The sequence below is a fragment of the Protopterus annectens genome, chromosome 9.part0 (genome assembly GCF_019279795.1).
Source record: "Protopterus annectens isolate FY-2018-M chromosome 9.part0, PAN1.0, whole genome shotgun sequence".
NCBI classification, from domain to species: Eukaryota; Metazoa; Chordata; order Ceratodontiformes; family Protopteridae; genus Protopterus; species Protopterus annectens.
This window is the reverse complement of record NC_056743.1, coordinates 1,872,864,658-1,872,880,564: the sequence shown is the minus strand read 5'-3', so window position 1 is coordinate 1,872,880,564 and position 15,907 is coordinate 1,872,864,658. Positions and strand designations below refer to the sequence as shown.

The following is a 15,907-nucleotide window of genomic DNA, read 5'->3' as shown; positions in this document are numbered from 1 at the left end:
TGTTTTTACAAACTTAGTTACCTACATAAACTCACCTTGACATCATGGCTGAAGACAGGAGACAAACATAAAGGGAAGAGACAGGGACACCATGATCAGCATTAATTATCTCTCTATAAACTGGGAATCCTACACAACCCTACATTTACAGGCAGAGAGATTACTAGACTTTGTAAGCACAAACACTCAGGGCTTCATCTTGTCAAACAGAATAGACACCTAACAGGATTAATTAAGTCCAACAAAGCAAAATTTGAGGTAAAGATAGTATCTCAGGCCAAGGATAACCATAAGGCTTTCTTTAGCTATGTCCAAAAAAAAAAAAATAGCCCACAACAGTGAGCCAAACTACTGGTAAATGGAGCCATATTTGCAGAATTGGAAGATATAGCAGATCTTCTGGCTGACAAATTTAACGCTAACTTACTATCCTCTTATTCTCAGTTGCCCCCCCAGAGAATACCATCTCATATCATCCCCCTCAAGCATCAGTAGGGATAATAACATTGTTGCACTCTCAAAGGTCAGGAATACAGATTTGATGAGTGCTGATACTATCACAAGATGCCTCATAAATAGCTTGAAATATGACCTATTTGTGCCACTGGAGTCACTATTCAACCACAGCCTCCACACAGGCTTCATGCCACATGAATGGAAGATTTCAACCATCATCCCTCTGCATAAGAGTGGGCCATCAACAAATCCCAGGAATTACAGACCTATTAGTCTGACTATTCTTATATGCAAGACCATGGAAAGAATTATCATGGAAATGATTAAGAGTGACATAGGAAACCTTTAGACACTGGACCTAACCCAGTTTGGTTTCAACAAAAGCAAGTCATGCCTATTGAATCTGGTGGACTTCTTTGTAAAGGTCACCCAGGCAATGGATTAGGGCAAAATGGTGCATGCTACCTATCTTGACCTAGCAAAGGCATTTAAATCAATACCCCACTCAGGCACTGTAAACAAACTCACAGAATTAGGCATAAACCACTATATAACTCATTGGATAGCCAGCTGGCTCAACATTTAAGACCCAGGAAGTTAGGAATGGAGAAACCACCTCCATAAAGAGGCCAGTCACCAGTGGAGTCCCCCCAGGTTCTTTGCTGGGTCTGCTCCTCTTTAGCATCAATTTTTGGAGGTCAAGGGTAATGTCAAAAGCTTCTGGCTTACCAGATTTATAAATGATTGCAAGCTACGGGCAATCATAGAATCCCCTCAAGATACTAAAATCTTATAGAAAGGTCTAACACAGACAAATGGCTGGTACCAAAGCCATGGCTTAAAACTCAATACCAAGTAATGCATAATAGTAGCTTTTGGGAAGACGGCCACTCAGGGGTACTACCTCATTGATAAAATACCTATAAAAGTGGACACAGTAGTCAGGGATCTGGGGAATCATGCAGATAGTAATATGGGTTTCAACCAACATGTGTCTACGGTAGTAAGAAAATTATTATGTGGTTCATAGGTTGGTACTAGGCTATTAGTGCTAGGGCCTATACAAGTTTAGCCATAACAATTCCCTGGCTATTTTTTCCGACAGCATTTACTTCCTTGACCCCAGTCTAGCAGTGTGACTGATATGATCCCAGGGGTGAATTTCCTAACTTCAATCCAATCATCAAGGTTCCTTTTGAAGAGGGCCAAAGAGGCGCTCTGCTTGACATGTATGGGCAGTCTATACCAGAGTCTGGGGAGTCTCTGGGTCAGGAACCTATCCCTCCAGCATGTTTTGTTCATTGTGATGACAAGGTTTAAACCCCTGGAGCATGTATCTCTAAAGGATTGGGATTTCTTTAAGTGCAGCATGTCCAACAGCTCTGGGATTGACATGGCCTTGTATGTTAAGCAGAGATTTTTTAGATCGTCAGCATAGGGCATCTACTTTAGGCCTGTGATTCTTTAAGTGAGGTATTTCTGTGGCCTTTCCAGTTGCTGTAGATGTCTTGGGAGGTACATACCAAATGGGGCATTGTATTCTATAATGGGTCTAATGAGGGATGAGTATAGTGGGACAATGACCTCCTTTTTTTCTGGATGAAAAGCCCATAGTGATGAAGTGTGATATATAGAAGGATTTCCTGACTGTTGTGGTGATGTGGTTAACGAAGGTGAGACCAATGTCCACCTGTGTCCCTAAGTCTCTTATCACACTTTCAATGTTTAGTGTACTGCCACTTACGTGGTAATTCATGGGTACATGTTTTTTCCCAAAGGGGATAACTATACATTTCATGGCATTGAGCTTGAGCCCATGGCTCTGGCACCAAGCATCTGTTTCTGTAAGGCCCTTTTGTAGAATATCCACATTATTTGGGGATTCAATAATGGCTCCCAGTTTGCAGTCATCTGCGAATTTTGTTAGCTAGAGTCCCTTAGTGTTGGCCTGTACTTCAGAGAAGAAGATGCCAAACATGAGCGGTCACAGGACTGAACCCTGAGGTACTCCACTTTTCACTTGTCTGGAGCTGGATTAGGAGTTGGTTACTTTTACAGTCTGGGTTCTGTCAATAAGCCAGTTGGCAACCCATCAAGTGATGTAGGGATTAATACCCAGCTTAGTAAGTTTATATATGATTCCAGAGTGGGGGATGGTGTCGAAGGCCTTGGCAAGGTCCAGATAGGCTGTGTGGACCACCTTACCCTTGTCCACAGCTCTGGAGACTGAATGAAAAGAGTCAATCAGGTTCAGAAGACAAGATCGGCCCTTCACAAACCCAAACTGAGTGGGGGTCCAGTGTTTGAAGGTTGCCAATGTCTTTCTTTATAAGTGCCATGATAATATGTTCCATAGCCTTGCAGATCAGGCTCATCAGACTGATGGGGTGGTAGCTCCCGGGATCCAAGGTCGATCCCCCTTGTGGAGTGGGATAACTGCAGCTGTGCATCAGTCAGTGGTCACGAAGCCTGAGGTGAGGCTATGATTAAACATGACACTTAGGTGAGGTGCCAGTTCATTTTTTAGTTCATATAGTACACAGCCTGGGATGTTGGCTGGTCCCATGGATGCTGTATTCTTAGCTTTGGAGAGTGTGTTTTTTACCTGTGTGGCCATTATTACTGGAATTTGGCAATCTTTTGTTATTGAGATGGGCCCTTTAGGGAGTGAAAGGGGGGTGAAGTTTGCACTGAATTGATCTGCCAGGATATTGGAATATCCTTGGGATCAGTATATTTAATGCCATGCTGTTGTATCTCAGAGCAGATCTGAGCATTGCCATTTAGATTCGTGACATAGCAATACAATGCCTTGTGGTTGTCTTTGGAATCTGTGGCAATTTTATTTTCATAACTAGCTTTGGAGGATTTTATGAGGGATCTCAGCTTCTTACTGAAGCTAGTAAGGGAGTTTTTTTTTTTGCATCCTGGGATTTTCCTCTTTTCTGCAACATTTTCTTCCTTTTGTTCTAAAGTTTGTTTATGGCAAGATACCGCCAGATTGGCTTTCTTTTTTGGAGAAGAGTGTCTTGGTTCTATTGGGGATGGCACGATTCATGCACAAGTGGATGTGTCTTGGTTCTATTGGGGATGGCACGATTCATGCACAAGTGGATGTGCTCGTACAGTGTCTTAGTGTAGGATTAAACAAACAAATTTCAGTTCCCATCTGCATGGGTGCCATGAAGTATGTCACTTCTGACTCATCTTCTAATTAAAGGCATGATATCTAGGTACCAGGAAAGTCATCATGTTACTGTACTCAGCCATCACCAGACACATCACTGAGTATAACACCCTATTTGGAATGTATCTCTAATTAAAGGCGTGATATCTAGGTACCAGGAATGTCATCATGTTACTGTAATCAGCCATCAACAGACACACCACTGAGTATAATACGCACTTTGGAATACATCTCTAATTAAAGGCATGATATCAAGGTACCAGGAAATTCATCACACTACTGTAGTCAACCATCATCAGACACATCAATGAGTATAACAGCCCCTTTGGAATGTATCTGTAATTAAAGGCATGATATCTAGGTATCAGGAAAGTCATCATGTTACTGTACTCAGCCATCACCAGACACATCACTGAGTACAACACCCTCTTTGGAATGTATCTCTAATTAAAGGCATGATATCTAGGTACCAGGAAAGTCATCATGTTACTGTATTCAGCCATCACCAGACACATCACTGAGTATAACACCCCTTTGGAATGTATCTCTAATTAAAGGCATGATATCTAGGTACCAGGAAAGTCATCATGTTACTGTACTCAGCCATCACCAGACACATCACTGAGTATAACACCCCCTTTGGAATGTATCTCTAATTAAAGGCATGATATCTAGGTACCAGGAAAGTCATCATGTTACTGTACTCAGCCATCACCAGACACATCACTGAGTATAACACCCCCTTTGGAATGTATCTGACCAGGACACTCATCATGTTACTGTACTCAGCCATCACCAGACACATCACTGAGTATAACACCCCTTTGGAATGTATCTCTAATTAAAGGCATGATATCTAGGTACCAGGAAAGTCATCATGTTACTGTACTCAGCCATCACCAGACACATCACTGAGTATAACACCCCTTTGGAATGTATCTCTAATTAAAGGCATGATATCTAGGTACCAGGAAAGTCATCATGTTACTGTACTCAGCCATCACCAGACACATCACTGAGTATAACACCCCCTTTGGAATGTATCTCTAATTAAAGGCATGATATCTAGGTACCAGGAAAGTCATCATGTTACTGTACTCAGCCATCACCAGACACATCACTGAGTATAACACCCCTTTGGAATGTATCTCTAATTAAAGGCATGATATCTAGGTACCAGGAAAGTCATCATGTTACTGTACTCAGCCATCACCAGACACATCACTGAGTATAACACCCCTTTGGAATGTATCTCTAATTAAAGGCATGATATCTAGGTACCAGGAAAGTCATCATGTTACTGTACTCAGCCATCACCAGACACATCACTGAGTATAACACCCCTTTGGAATGTATCTCTAATTAAAGGCATGATATCTAGGTACCAGGAAAGTCATCATGTTACTGTACTCAGCCATCACCAGACACATCACTGAGTATAACACCCCCTTTGGAATGTATCTCTAATTAAAGGCATGATATCTAGGTACCAGGAAAGTCATCATGTTACTGTACTCAGCCATCACCAGACACATCACTGAGTATAACACCCCTTTGGAATGTATCTCTAATTAAAGGCATGATATCTAGGTACCAGGGAAGGCATCATTGTCACTGCACTCAGCCATCAAACACATCATTCACTAGGTATAACAACCCTTTTGGATAGTATCTCTAATTAAAGGCATGATATCTAGGTACCAGGAAAGTCATCATGTTACTGTACTCAGCCATCACCAGACACATCACTGAGTATAACACCCCTTTGGAATGTATCTCTAATTAAAGGCATGATATCTAGGTACCAGGAAAGTCATCATGTTACTGTACTCAGCCATCACCAGACACATCACTGAGTATAACACCCCTTTGGAATGTATCTCTAATTAAAGGCATGATATCTAGGTACCAGGAAAGTCATCATGTTACTGTACTCAGCCATCACCAGACACATCACTGAGTATAACACCCCCTTTGGAATGTATCTCTAATTAAAGGCATGATATCTAGGTACCAGGAAAGTCATCATGTTACTGTACTCAGCCACCAGACACATCACTGAGTATAACACCCCTTTGGAATGTATCTCTAATTAAAGGCATGATATCTAGGTACCAGGAAAGTCATCATGTTACTGTACTCAGCCATCACCAGACACATCATTGAGTATAACACCCCCTTTGGAATGTATATCTAATTAAAGGCATGATATCTAGGTACCAGGAAAGTCATCATGTTACTGTACTCAGCCATCACCAGACACATCACTGAGTATAACACCCCTTTGGAATGTATCTCTAATTAAAGGCATGATATCTAGGTACCAGGAAAGTCATCATGTTACTGTACTCAGCCATCACCAGACACATCACTGAGTATAACACCTTATTTGAAATGTATCTCTAATTACAGGCGTGATATCTAGGTACCAGGAATGGCATCATGTTACTGTACTCAGCCATCACCAGACCCATCACTGAGTGAAACACCCCCTTTGGAATCTATCTGACCAGGACACTCATCATGCTGCTGTTCTCAGCCATCGCCAGACACATCACTGAGTATAACACCCCCTTTGGAATGTATCTCTAATTAAAGGCATGACATCTAGGTATCAGGAAAGTCATCATGTTTCTGTACTCAGCCATCACAGACACATCACTGAGTATAACACCCTCTTTGGAATGTATCTCTAATTAAAGGCATGATATCTAGGTACCAGGACACTCATCGTGTTACTGTACTCAGCCATCACCAGACACATCACTGAGTATAATACCCCCTTTGGAATGTATCTCTAATTAAAGGCGTGATATCTAGTTACCAGGAATATCATCATGTTACTGTACTCAGCCATCACCAGACCCATCACTGAGTGTAACACCCCCTTTGGAATGTATCTGACCAGGACACTCATCATGCTACTGTTCTCAGCCATCGCCAGACACATCACTGAGTATAACACCCCCTTTGGAAAGTATCTCTAATTAAAGGCATGTTATCTGGGTACCTGGAAGGTCATCATGTTACTGTACTCAGCCATCAACAGACACATCACTGAGTATAACACCACCTTTGGAATGTATCTCTAATAAAAGGCATGATATCAAGGTACCAGGAAAGTCATCATACTACTGTACTCAGCCATCATCAGACACATAAATGAATATAACACCCCCTATAATATGTATCTCTAATTAAAGTCATGATATCTAGGTACCAGAAAAATCATCATGTTACTGGAATCAGCCATCATCAGACACATCACTAAGTATAACACCCCCTTTGGAATGTATCTCTAATTAAAGGCATGATATCTAGGTACCAGGAAAGTCATCATGTTACTGTACTCAGCCATCGCCAGACACATCACTGAGTATAACACCCACTTTGGAATGTATCTCTAATTAAAGGCATGATATCTAGGTACCAGAAAATTCATCATGTTACTGTACTCAGCCATCACCAGACACATCACTGAGTATAACACCCCTTTGGAATGTATCTCTAATTAAAGGCATGATATCTAAGTACCAGAAAAGTCATCATGTTACTGTACTCAGCCATCACAGACACATCACTGAGTATAACACCCCTTTGGAATGTATCTCTAATTAAAGGCATGATATCTAGGTACCAGGAAAGTCATCATGCTACTGTACTCAGATACCACCAGACACATCACTGAGTATAACACCCCTTTGGAATGTATCTCTAATTAAAGGCATGATATCTAGGTACCAGGAAAGTCATCATGTTACTGTACTCAGCCATCACAGACACATCACTGAGTATAACACCCCTTTGGAATGTATCTGACCAGGACACTCATCATGCTACTGTACTCAGCCATCACCAGACAAATCACTGAGTATAACACCCCTTTGGAATGTATCTCTAATTAAAGGCATGATATCTAGGTACCAGGAAAGTCATCATGTTACTGTACTCAGCCATCACAGACACATCACTGAGTATAACACCCCCTTTGGAATGTATCTGACCAGGACACTCATCATGCTACTGTACTCAGCCATCACCAGACACATCACTGAGTATAACACCCCCTTTGGAATGTATCTCTAATTAATGACATGATATCTAGGTACCAGGACACTCATCATCTTACTGTACTCAGCCATCACCAGACATATCACTGAGTATAACACCCCCTTTGGAATGTATCACTAATTAAAGCATGATATCTAGGTACCAGGACAGTCATCATGTTACTGTACTCAGCCATCACCAGACACATCACTGAGTTTAACACACCCTTTGGAATGTATCTCTAATTAAAGGCATGATATCTAGGTACCAGGAAAGTCATCATGCTACTGTACTCAGCCATCACCAGACACATCACTGAGTATAACACCCCTTTGGAATGTATCTCTAATTAAAGGCATGATATCTAGGTTCCATAAAAGTCATCATGCTACTGTACTCACCCATCACCAGACACATCATTGAGTATAACACCCCCTTTGGAATATATCTGTCCAGACACATGCAACAACTGGAATGTCCACAGAGGTTCCTCACAAAAAAATACAGTGTGTGAACATAATGTCTTATGCAAATCACCTCAAAGCCCTATCTCTATATCCTCTTTCCTTCAGACTGCTGAGAGGCTGTTTATGCCTGGCAAACAAGGCATCCTTAGATCCTGCCCTAATGGACCTTTTGCATATCTGAACAATGAATAGCAGCAGAGCTACTAGATCTAAGGATTTAAACTTTGCTCATGACTTAGATTGGACATGTTAGAAGGAAGGTATGTAATCAGAGAATCCCTATTCACTAGAATAGACTTCCCATCCATATGAAGCAGAGCCGTTCCTGAACCTTATTCAAGGGCGACCTGGTCCAGTGGATGGGAAATCAGAAATTCACCCCAGTCTGAAACCCATGTACCTGATGGACAGAGGCAGACATTAATTCATGTCCTAACTAACATGCATCTCTTAAAATAATCCCCAAGGCACAGTAACTCATTCTGGTTGCATGGCTAGGATTATAAAAGTCCCAATGGTTGTTAGCCTACTATGCACCTATGAACCTATCAGAAGGCAGGAAAAGGGAGGGAGAACAAAAGGTTGTTTTGTGTTATCCTACTGGTCTTGTAAATGTAGCACATTATTTTGTCTATTTTCAGGAGCACCCTATATACAGCCCACCTTTCTGTGTTCTTTAGACAGCATTTCAGCTGACTTGGATGTATGACATCAAGTCCTACCAGCAGCATTTGCAAACTGATGAAATATATCATCATAAGGATGGACAGGATTAGGAATAAGTATATTAGAGGGTCAGCCCAGGTTGGAAGGTTTGGAGACAAAGCCAGAGAGGCAAGATTACATTGGTTTGGACATGTGCTGAGGAGGGATGCAGAGTATATTGGGAAAAAGATGCTAAGGATGAAGCTGCCAGGTAACAGGAAAAGAGGAAGGCCTAAGATAAGGTTTATGGATGTGGTGAGAGAGGACATGCAGATGGCTGGTGTGACAGAGCAAGATGCAGAGGACAGGAAGAAATGGAAACAGTTGATCTGCTGTGGCGACCCCTAACGAGGGCAGCTGAAAGAAGAAGAATAAGAAGAAGAAGAAGAAGAAGAAGAAGAAGATACCTCATAAAAAGGGACATAGAAAACTCATAATCCCTGGACCCAGACCAATATGTTTTTGTAAAAGGTATATCATGCCTGTAAAACCTATGTGATTTTTTTCACAAAAACAATACACAACAGTAACTCTGTGAACACTGTCTCAATTTACCAAGGATTTAAACACTATAGTCAACTTTGGCATCACTGACAAACAGGTCTAACTCAATATAAATATCTTAAGAGCCTGATGGATTGCTAACTGCCTCACTGATAGATATCACTTTAATAGAATTAATGGGCACTATCCTACAAGAGACTTGCCACTAGTGGTGTAGCACATGATTCTACTTTGGGGCCAGTTTTATTTGCCATCTACTTCTCTGATATCAAATCTGATACTAAAGGTCTCTGGCTGTCCAAGTTCATAGATGACTACAGAACTGGGGTCATCATCACATTCCCTGAAGACATGTAGATCATTCAAGATAGCTTAATGTGGACAAATTCAGTGTGTTTAAGATCTTGGTCTAAAGCTGAATGCCAAAGAAAAAAATACAGAATTATATAGCTAAGGAAGCAGGAACTATCACACAACTACCATGTAAAAGCCCCCCCCCCTTAAAATAGACAGTTACTGGAGGTCTTGGTACCTTCATGGATAATAAGTGATACTTTGACCACCAAACCTTCAACTTTGTCCAGCTTATTACTAAGGTCATCTCCTCTTGGCCAAAATAAGTCATTGTTCCCCTCTACAAAACATATCTCAGATATGAGCACCTTATGTCACACTGAGCGGCTAAAAGACGTATATTTCTTCTCCATCTCCCCAAAGCAGTAAATGACCTAACCCTGCTTGATCTACTATATATCTGTAAAACTAATAGCAACACAAATACAAGATCAATGGGCCTAAATCTATATTCCAACACAAATATGAACTGACATGTCAGATACTGATTGAAAAAAAACTCCCCTCCACTGAAACAATCTCTTTCTTTCTGTAAAGCAAAGCACATTCCTCACTCTCTTCAAATCTAATGTAGACAAATGTATGGGATACTTTACATTTATTTCAGGCCTAACACGTTGTGTTTTGGGGATGGATAAATGTAACTAACTGGGTAAACCAGTGGGATTGCAGAGGCTAGACTTTAAAAAGTTTAACGTAAAAGTCACCTAGTAGCAACCTATAAATCTCAGCAGTATCCAGTTTGGACTAACCAGGAAAGTGCTGGTCAGCATTTGACCTGTCTCAGATGCTGAGTTAAATTAATTTTAAGTATGCCACATTAAGGTTGTTTAATTTAGTACATATAAATAAGACTAATACTGCCATATCTTATTTCATTGATGTGCAAGGAAATACGATGGAGTTAATTGAAACTCTGAATAAACACAAAGCACAACACCAACCAGTAACAAATAAATTGATGACCCACTCGCTGAAGTATAAGAACAAATGTTTTACTAAATAAATAAAAGACTCAGTAAAAATACAAACGTTAGCGCTTTCGTAAGGCACATAGACCAAACTTCATCAGACAATTCAATGATACAATAGTTCAGCTTATATAACACACCCACTCCCTTCAATTAATTAATCATAAAAAATCACTCTAATTAGTAATAAAGCAATGCACTTGAACCTAGATATTAACACATATAAATTACATAAATGATATATTTATGTAATTTATATGTGTTAATATCTAGGTTCAAGTGCATTGGTTTATTACTAATTAGAGGGATTTTTTATGATTAATTAATTGAAGGAAGTGGGTGTGTTATATAAGCTGAACTGTTGCATCATTGAATTGTCTGATGAAGTTTGGTCTATGTGCCTTACGAAAGCGCTAACGTTTGTATTTTTACTGAGTCTTTTATTTATTTAGTAAAATGTTTGTTCTTATACTTCAGCGAGTGGGTCATCAATTTATTTGTTATTAATTGAAACTCTTACATAATGCTTTGTTGTCAAGATGATCTCAATTGGATACCATGATTTGAAGAATATAATACTTTTGAAGAGAAGGCAGAACCCAAGGGAAATTAGCCTGTAGTTTTTTTAGTGTAAAGTTTACATGTTTCCTGTATTGAGAGTTTACATGTTTCCTGCATTGAGATTCCTCTCACATATCATATAATACTTTTGAAGAGAAGGCAGAACCCAAGGGAAATCAGCCTGTAGTTTTTTTAGTGTAAAGTTTACATGTTTCCTGCATTGAGATTCCTCTCACAGAAACACCAAAAGATTGTGGGCAGGATTCACTAAACCTCCGTGTAAGAGTTTATATGTCTTACGTGGAGGCTGCCGTCTAACGGTATGACGTCAGCATGCCATGCATATTCATGAGGGCATGCTGAATCATACCCTAGGTGAACACAGTCCATGTAGGAAAGTAGGCAGCGTGTCCAAATGCCAAGTTCTGCAAAGGGACACGTTCCCAGAAGAGTCAGAGTACTGAAAGTAAATACCCACGAGCGGGTCCACGGAAATGTCAAGGAACATAACACCACACATGTCCCCACAGACTATAAACCCAACTGTAATGTAAAACATAAAAATAGCAGTTTCATTTTTTTTTTTTATATAATTTCCAAAATGTTTGCCGTAGTTGCGCTCATTTGCATGGGTATGCCCTCCGCTCAGCCACAGTTAGTAGACATTGAAAAGCATATAAGATCTAAATATGCAAATTAAGCCAAGTAGCAATAAGCGTGGGTAGAGACGTTGGCCAAAGAGGAGGTAGTCATGGTTCGAGCCCCCACAACATCATTTTCCATTTTTATTTAAATAAGCATGAAACCATCCCCTGCCATATATATATATATATATATATATATATATATATATATATAGATATAGATATAGATATATAGATATATATATATATATATATATATATATATATATATATATATATAAAACTATAATTTAAGTAAAATGTAATGAAATGGGCCATGTATTTTTGAAGACATCCGACATAATAAAATATAAAAAAAGGATCATAATTGCCCATAGCTTAGCAAGGCTTTAGCAAGCTAAATATGGGTGCCCGTAGGTGAGCAGTGCTTTAACAAGCTGAATATGAGTGCCCATAAGTGAGCAGCACTTTAACAAGCTGAATATGAGTGCCCATAGGTGAGTAGTGCTTTAACAAGTTGAATATGAGTGCCCCGAGTTGAGCAGCACTTTAACACACTTAAAATGAGTGCCCGTAGCTGAGCAGCGCTTCACCCAGCGCAATATGAGTGCTCATAGCTAAATAAGGCGTTACCCAGCGTAAGCCGTTTGTGCAGAGCTGTGCAGCGTGCCAACTAGTTTACCGTCGGGCAACGTTGGGCAAGCTGTATCAAAGCCGCCTTTACACAGACACACCTCCTAGCCTGTCTAGACAGTAGTAAAATAAAAAAGCAATGACCAGGCTCGAACCCGGGATACTGTGCACCATAGTCAACGTGCAAAAACAGAATCCAAGCCAGAGCAGGAGATAAAAAACCAACAGCAATAGCGTACTTCAATTTTAATGCCCGCTTTCGTCACAAGACTTCCTCAGAATGCAAAGAAAATCACTACCAACAACCCTTAAATATTCACACCAATTACTTACAAATAATTAACAATTAATTAAAAATAATTAACACAAACACTTGCAAGTGTTAATAAATATACAATGTTTGGTTAAGTAAGCAAAAACATAGTGTCACTATCTTTGTCAACGTGTAACTTCCTGTATTTTAAAAAACATTTTACATTAATGGTGTCATTCAGTCCCGGAAATTTATCTGAATTCAGCTTAATTTGCCAAATAGTCTCACGTTGTTCCAAATAGTTTTTGTAATCCCCTTCTCTTAAATCAGAATGTACAGTTTCTAAAACAGAGAATAATTTTTTTTTAAAAGAAGTGCAAACAACTGAATGCTTAAAAAGAGCACTATTTTCATCACTGGTTCTTATACTGTAAATGTGCTCCCTTATCCTAGTTTTAAGACATCTGGTCGTCATGCCAACATAAAAAGCTGAGCACCCTGAACACAAACTTATGTAAACAACCCCCTTAGAATTGCAATCAACATAACCTGGAACCTTGAAGGTTCTGTCGATAGTTTCTATCCTAATGTAGGGACCTTCAGAAATAAACCTACACATATTGCAGGTATGGCAACAATGCATTCCAACTTTATTTGTGTGTAAATTAGTTTGGTTGAAATCATAAAATTCCAAAGTTTTCTTCAAATTGTTGTGGTTCCTAAAAACAAAAGAAGGTTGATTCCCCAGAATTTTTTGTATGTCATTGTTGTCATTTATTATCCTCCAGTTGTTAGTGACAATTTGCCTGATCTGGCCCCCATCAGAACTAATATCTAGTGAACACATAATGTGTTTATTGATGTCGTTCTTTTTATCAAACCTATTGACAATGGTGACTGACAAAGTAGGGTAATCTAATAAAGCTTTAAATGAAGTAGAACGTCTGCTTAAAATCTCATCCCTTAACTTAAATAGTTCAGTAATACTGTATCCTCTCTGACTGAATAAAAAAATAATAGTATTAAATTCATCAGTGAGATCACAAAATTTAGAAGTCATACGACTAGCTCTTATAAGTTGACCACGAGGAATATTTTTAATGACATGCCTAGGGTGGTTGCTAAGGTGATGCAGGTACCCATTTGTAAAAGTCTCTTTACGGTAAATCCTACTATGAAATCTAAATTCGATTTCATCCCAATAAAGAAACACATCCAAAAAATTGGCCTTCAATCCTGCACATCCTTTGGTAAATTTCAAGTAATCAGAAGATAAATTAATTTCTGAAATTAACAGGTCAACAGTGGAAGAATCTCCTTCTATTACAAAAAATAAATCGTCGATAAAACGACAATAAAACTTAATGTGAAACTTCCTGTTTAAAATAGGCATAAATTCAAACTCCCACCAAGCCATGACAGGATTAGCAAAGGCTGGTGCAGCAGGAGACCCCATGGCCACCCCCTTCTTTTGTCTATAATAAGTTTGTCCCAATAAGAAAAAATTGTTTTCCAAAATAATTTCCAAAAATAACCTAATAGTGGAAATAGCATTTCTAGTCAACCCGATATTTTTTCTGAGCAAAAAATCACAAACAGCATCTATTCCTAAAGTGTGAGGAATACATGTATATAAAGAGACAACATCAATAGTAAAAATAATGTGCCTCAGGGGATCAAAGCCACCATCCTGCAAAAATAACCCAAATTTGCTTAAAAAATGCCATGAGTCTTTAATAAATGAAATTTCACTAGCCAAAATAGGCCCCAACACAGCATCAATCACTAGAGAAATTCCCTCAGTTACAGAATGTGGTGAAGAGACAATAGGTCTAAGGGGGGGATCATTTATGTTCTTATGTGTTTTGGGTATACCAAAAATAACCCCTATGCGTGGCTCTTGAACTATACAAAAGTCATAAATATCAAGAGTAATGTCGCCCGTCATGAATAGTGCGTATAACTCAGAATGAATAAAATGCACCCTACGTTTAATTTCATGAAGGCTGATAATCTCATACTCGTCACCATTGTTAATAATATCCAACATTTTGTTGTTATAAGTCTCTTGGCTCATGATAACAATATTGCTCCCCTTGTCACTTTTCATGAATCTGAAATCTTTACAAAGTGATTTTAGATTTTGGAGGGCCATTCTTTCATCCCTGTTCAAATTATTAGTGGTGTAACTTCTGTTGTTCAAAACTCGAGTAATGTCCTGAATACATTGTTCCTCAAAGACCTTAATGGTGTGATGCAAGTGAGGGGTAAAATCTGAGGGTTTAATCAAAACCTTTTTTCTTTGCTCTTTATCTGATAAAGAATTCATCAAATAAAATAAATTCAATTTTCTGGTGAATTTCTTTATATCAATAATAGTTTTACTAAAATTGGCCCTGGAAGTTGGAATAAAATTTAAACCATATTTTAAAATTGTAACTTCACAATCAGAAAAGCAATGTTCAATCAAGTTAATGATACTGAATTGGTCTAACATTCCATCTAAGTCTCGTCGTCTGATGAGTTCGACCCTAGAAAGGTCCGACTCCTGGTCAAAACAGTATGCTTGCTGTTGTGATTGGTTCTCTTGTTGAAAAAAGAAGAAGAAACAGTTGAAATGTTAGCAGAAATGTTTGTCCCAGTTCTTACTTTAGGTCTAACTGACCCGTTAACGTTTAAAGTGTCTCCAATGCTCTCCTTATCATTGTTATTAATATTCACTGTTTTCTCAACATTAGCATCACTATTGCTTGAAATATTGTCATTACATTCATTTTCAAGAATGGTACTGACAGTTTTAGTGCTCTGCTGGCAGTCAGCATGGTCACCGTTGTCAACAATGACCTGCTCAGCACCTAATGGTGCTGGTTCGCTAAGCCCAGAAGCAACAGTACTGTAGTTTCTTTTGCCCCAAACATTAAAGGTAGATGAACGAGTATAATTCCCTTTAATTGTGGAAGCGTTCCCTCTGTTAGCAAAATTGCTATATGCACTATGGTTTTCATAAGAAGTGAGATCACGAGTCAATTTAAGTTGTTTACGGCTGGTAACTTCAGCCGTGTGTTGCTCAAGCTCTTCATGAACAACCTCAAAAAATTCACTGGCGTTAATTTCACCCAACA

The 15,907-nt window shown here is 39.1% G+C and overlaps 1 protein-coding gene across 1 annotated transcript in view; it reads right to left on the bottom strand.

Annotated features, from left to right (window-relative positions):
• The window catches only part of LOC122810815 (obscurin-like), a 374,712-nt gene extending 359,598 nt beyond the window's left edge, over positions 1-15,114 (bottom strand). Inside the window, exon 1 of the mRNA XM_044082375.1 lies at positions 14,775-15,114. Coding sequence (XP_043938310.1) covers positions 14,775-15,114 — 340 coding nt within the window. The remainder of the gene's footprint in view (positions 1-14,774) is intronic.
• Positions 15,115-15,907: the final 793 nt, after the last annotated feature.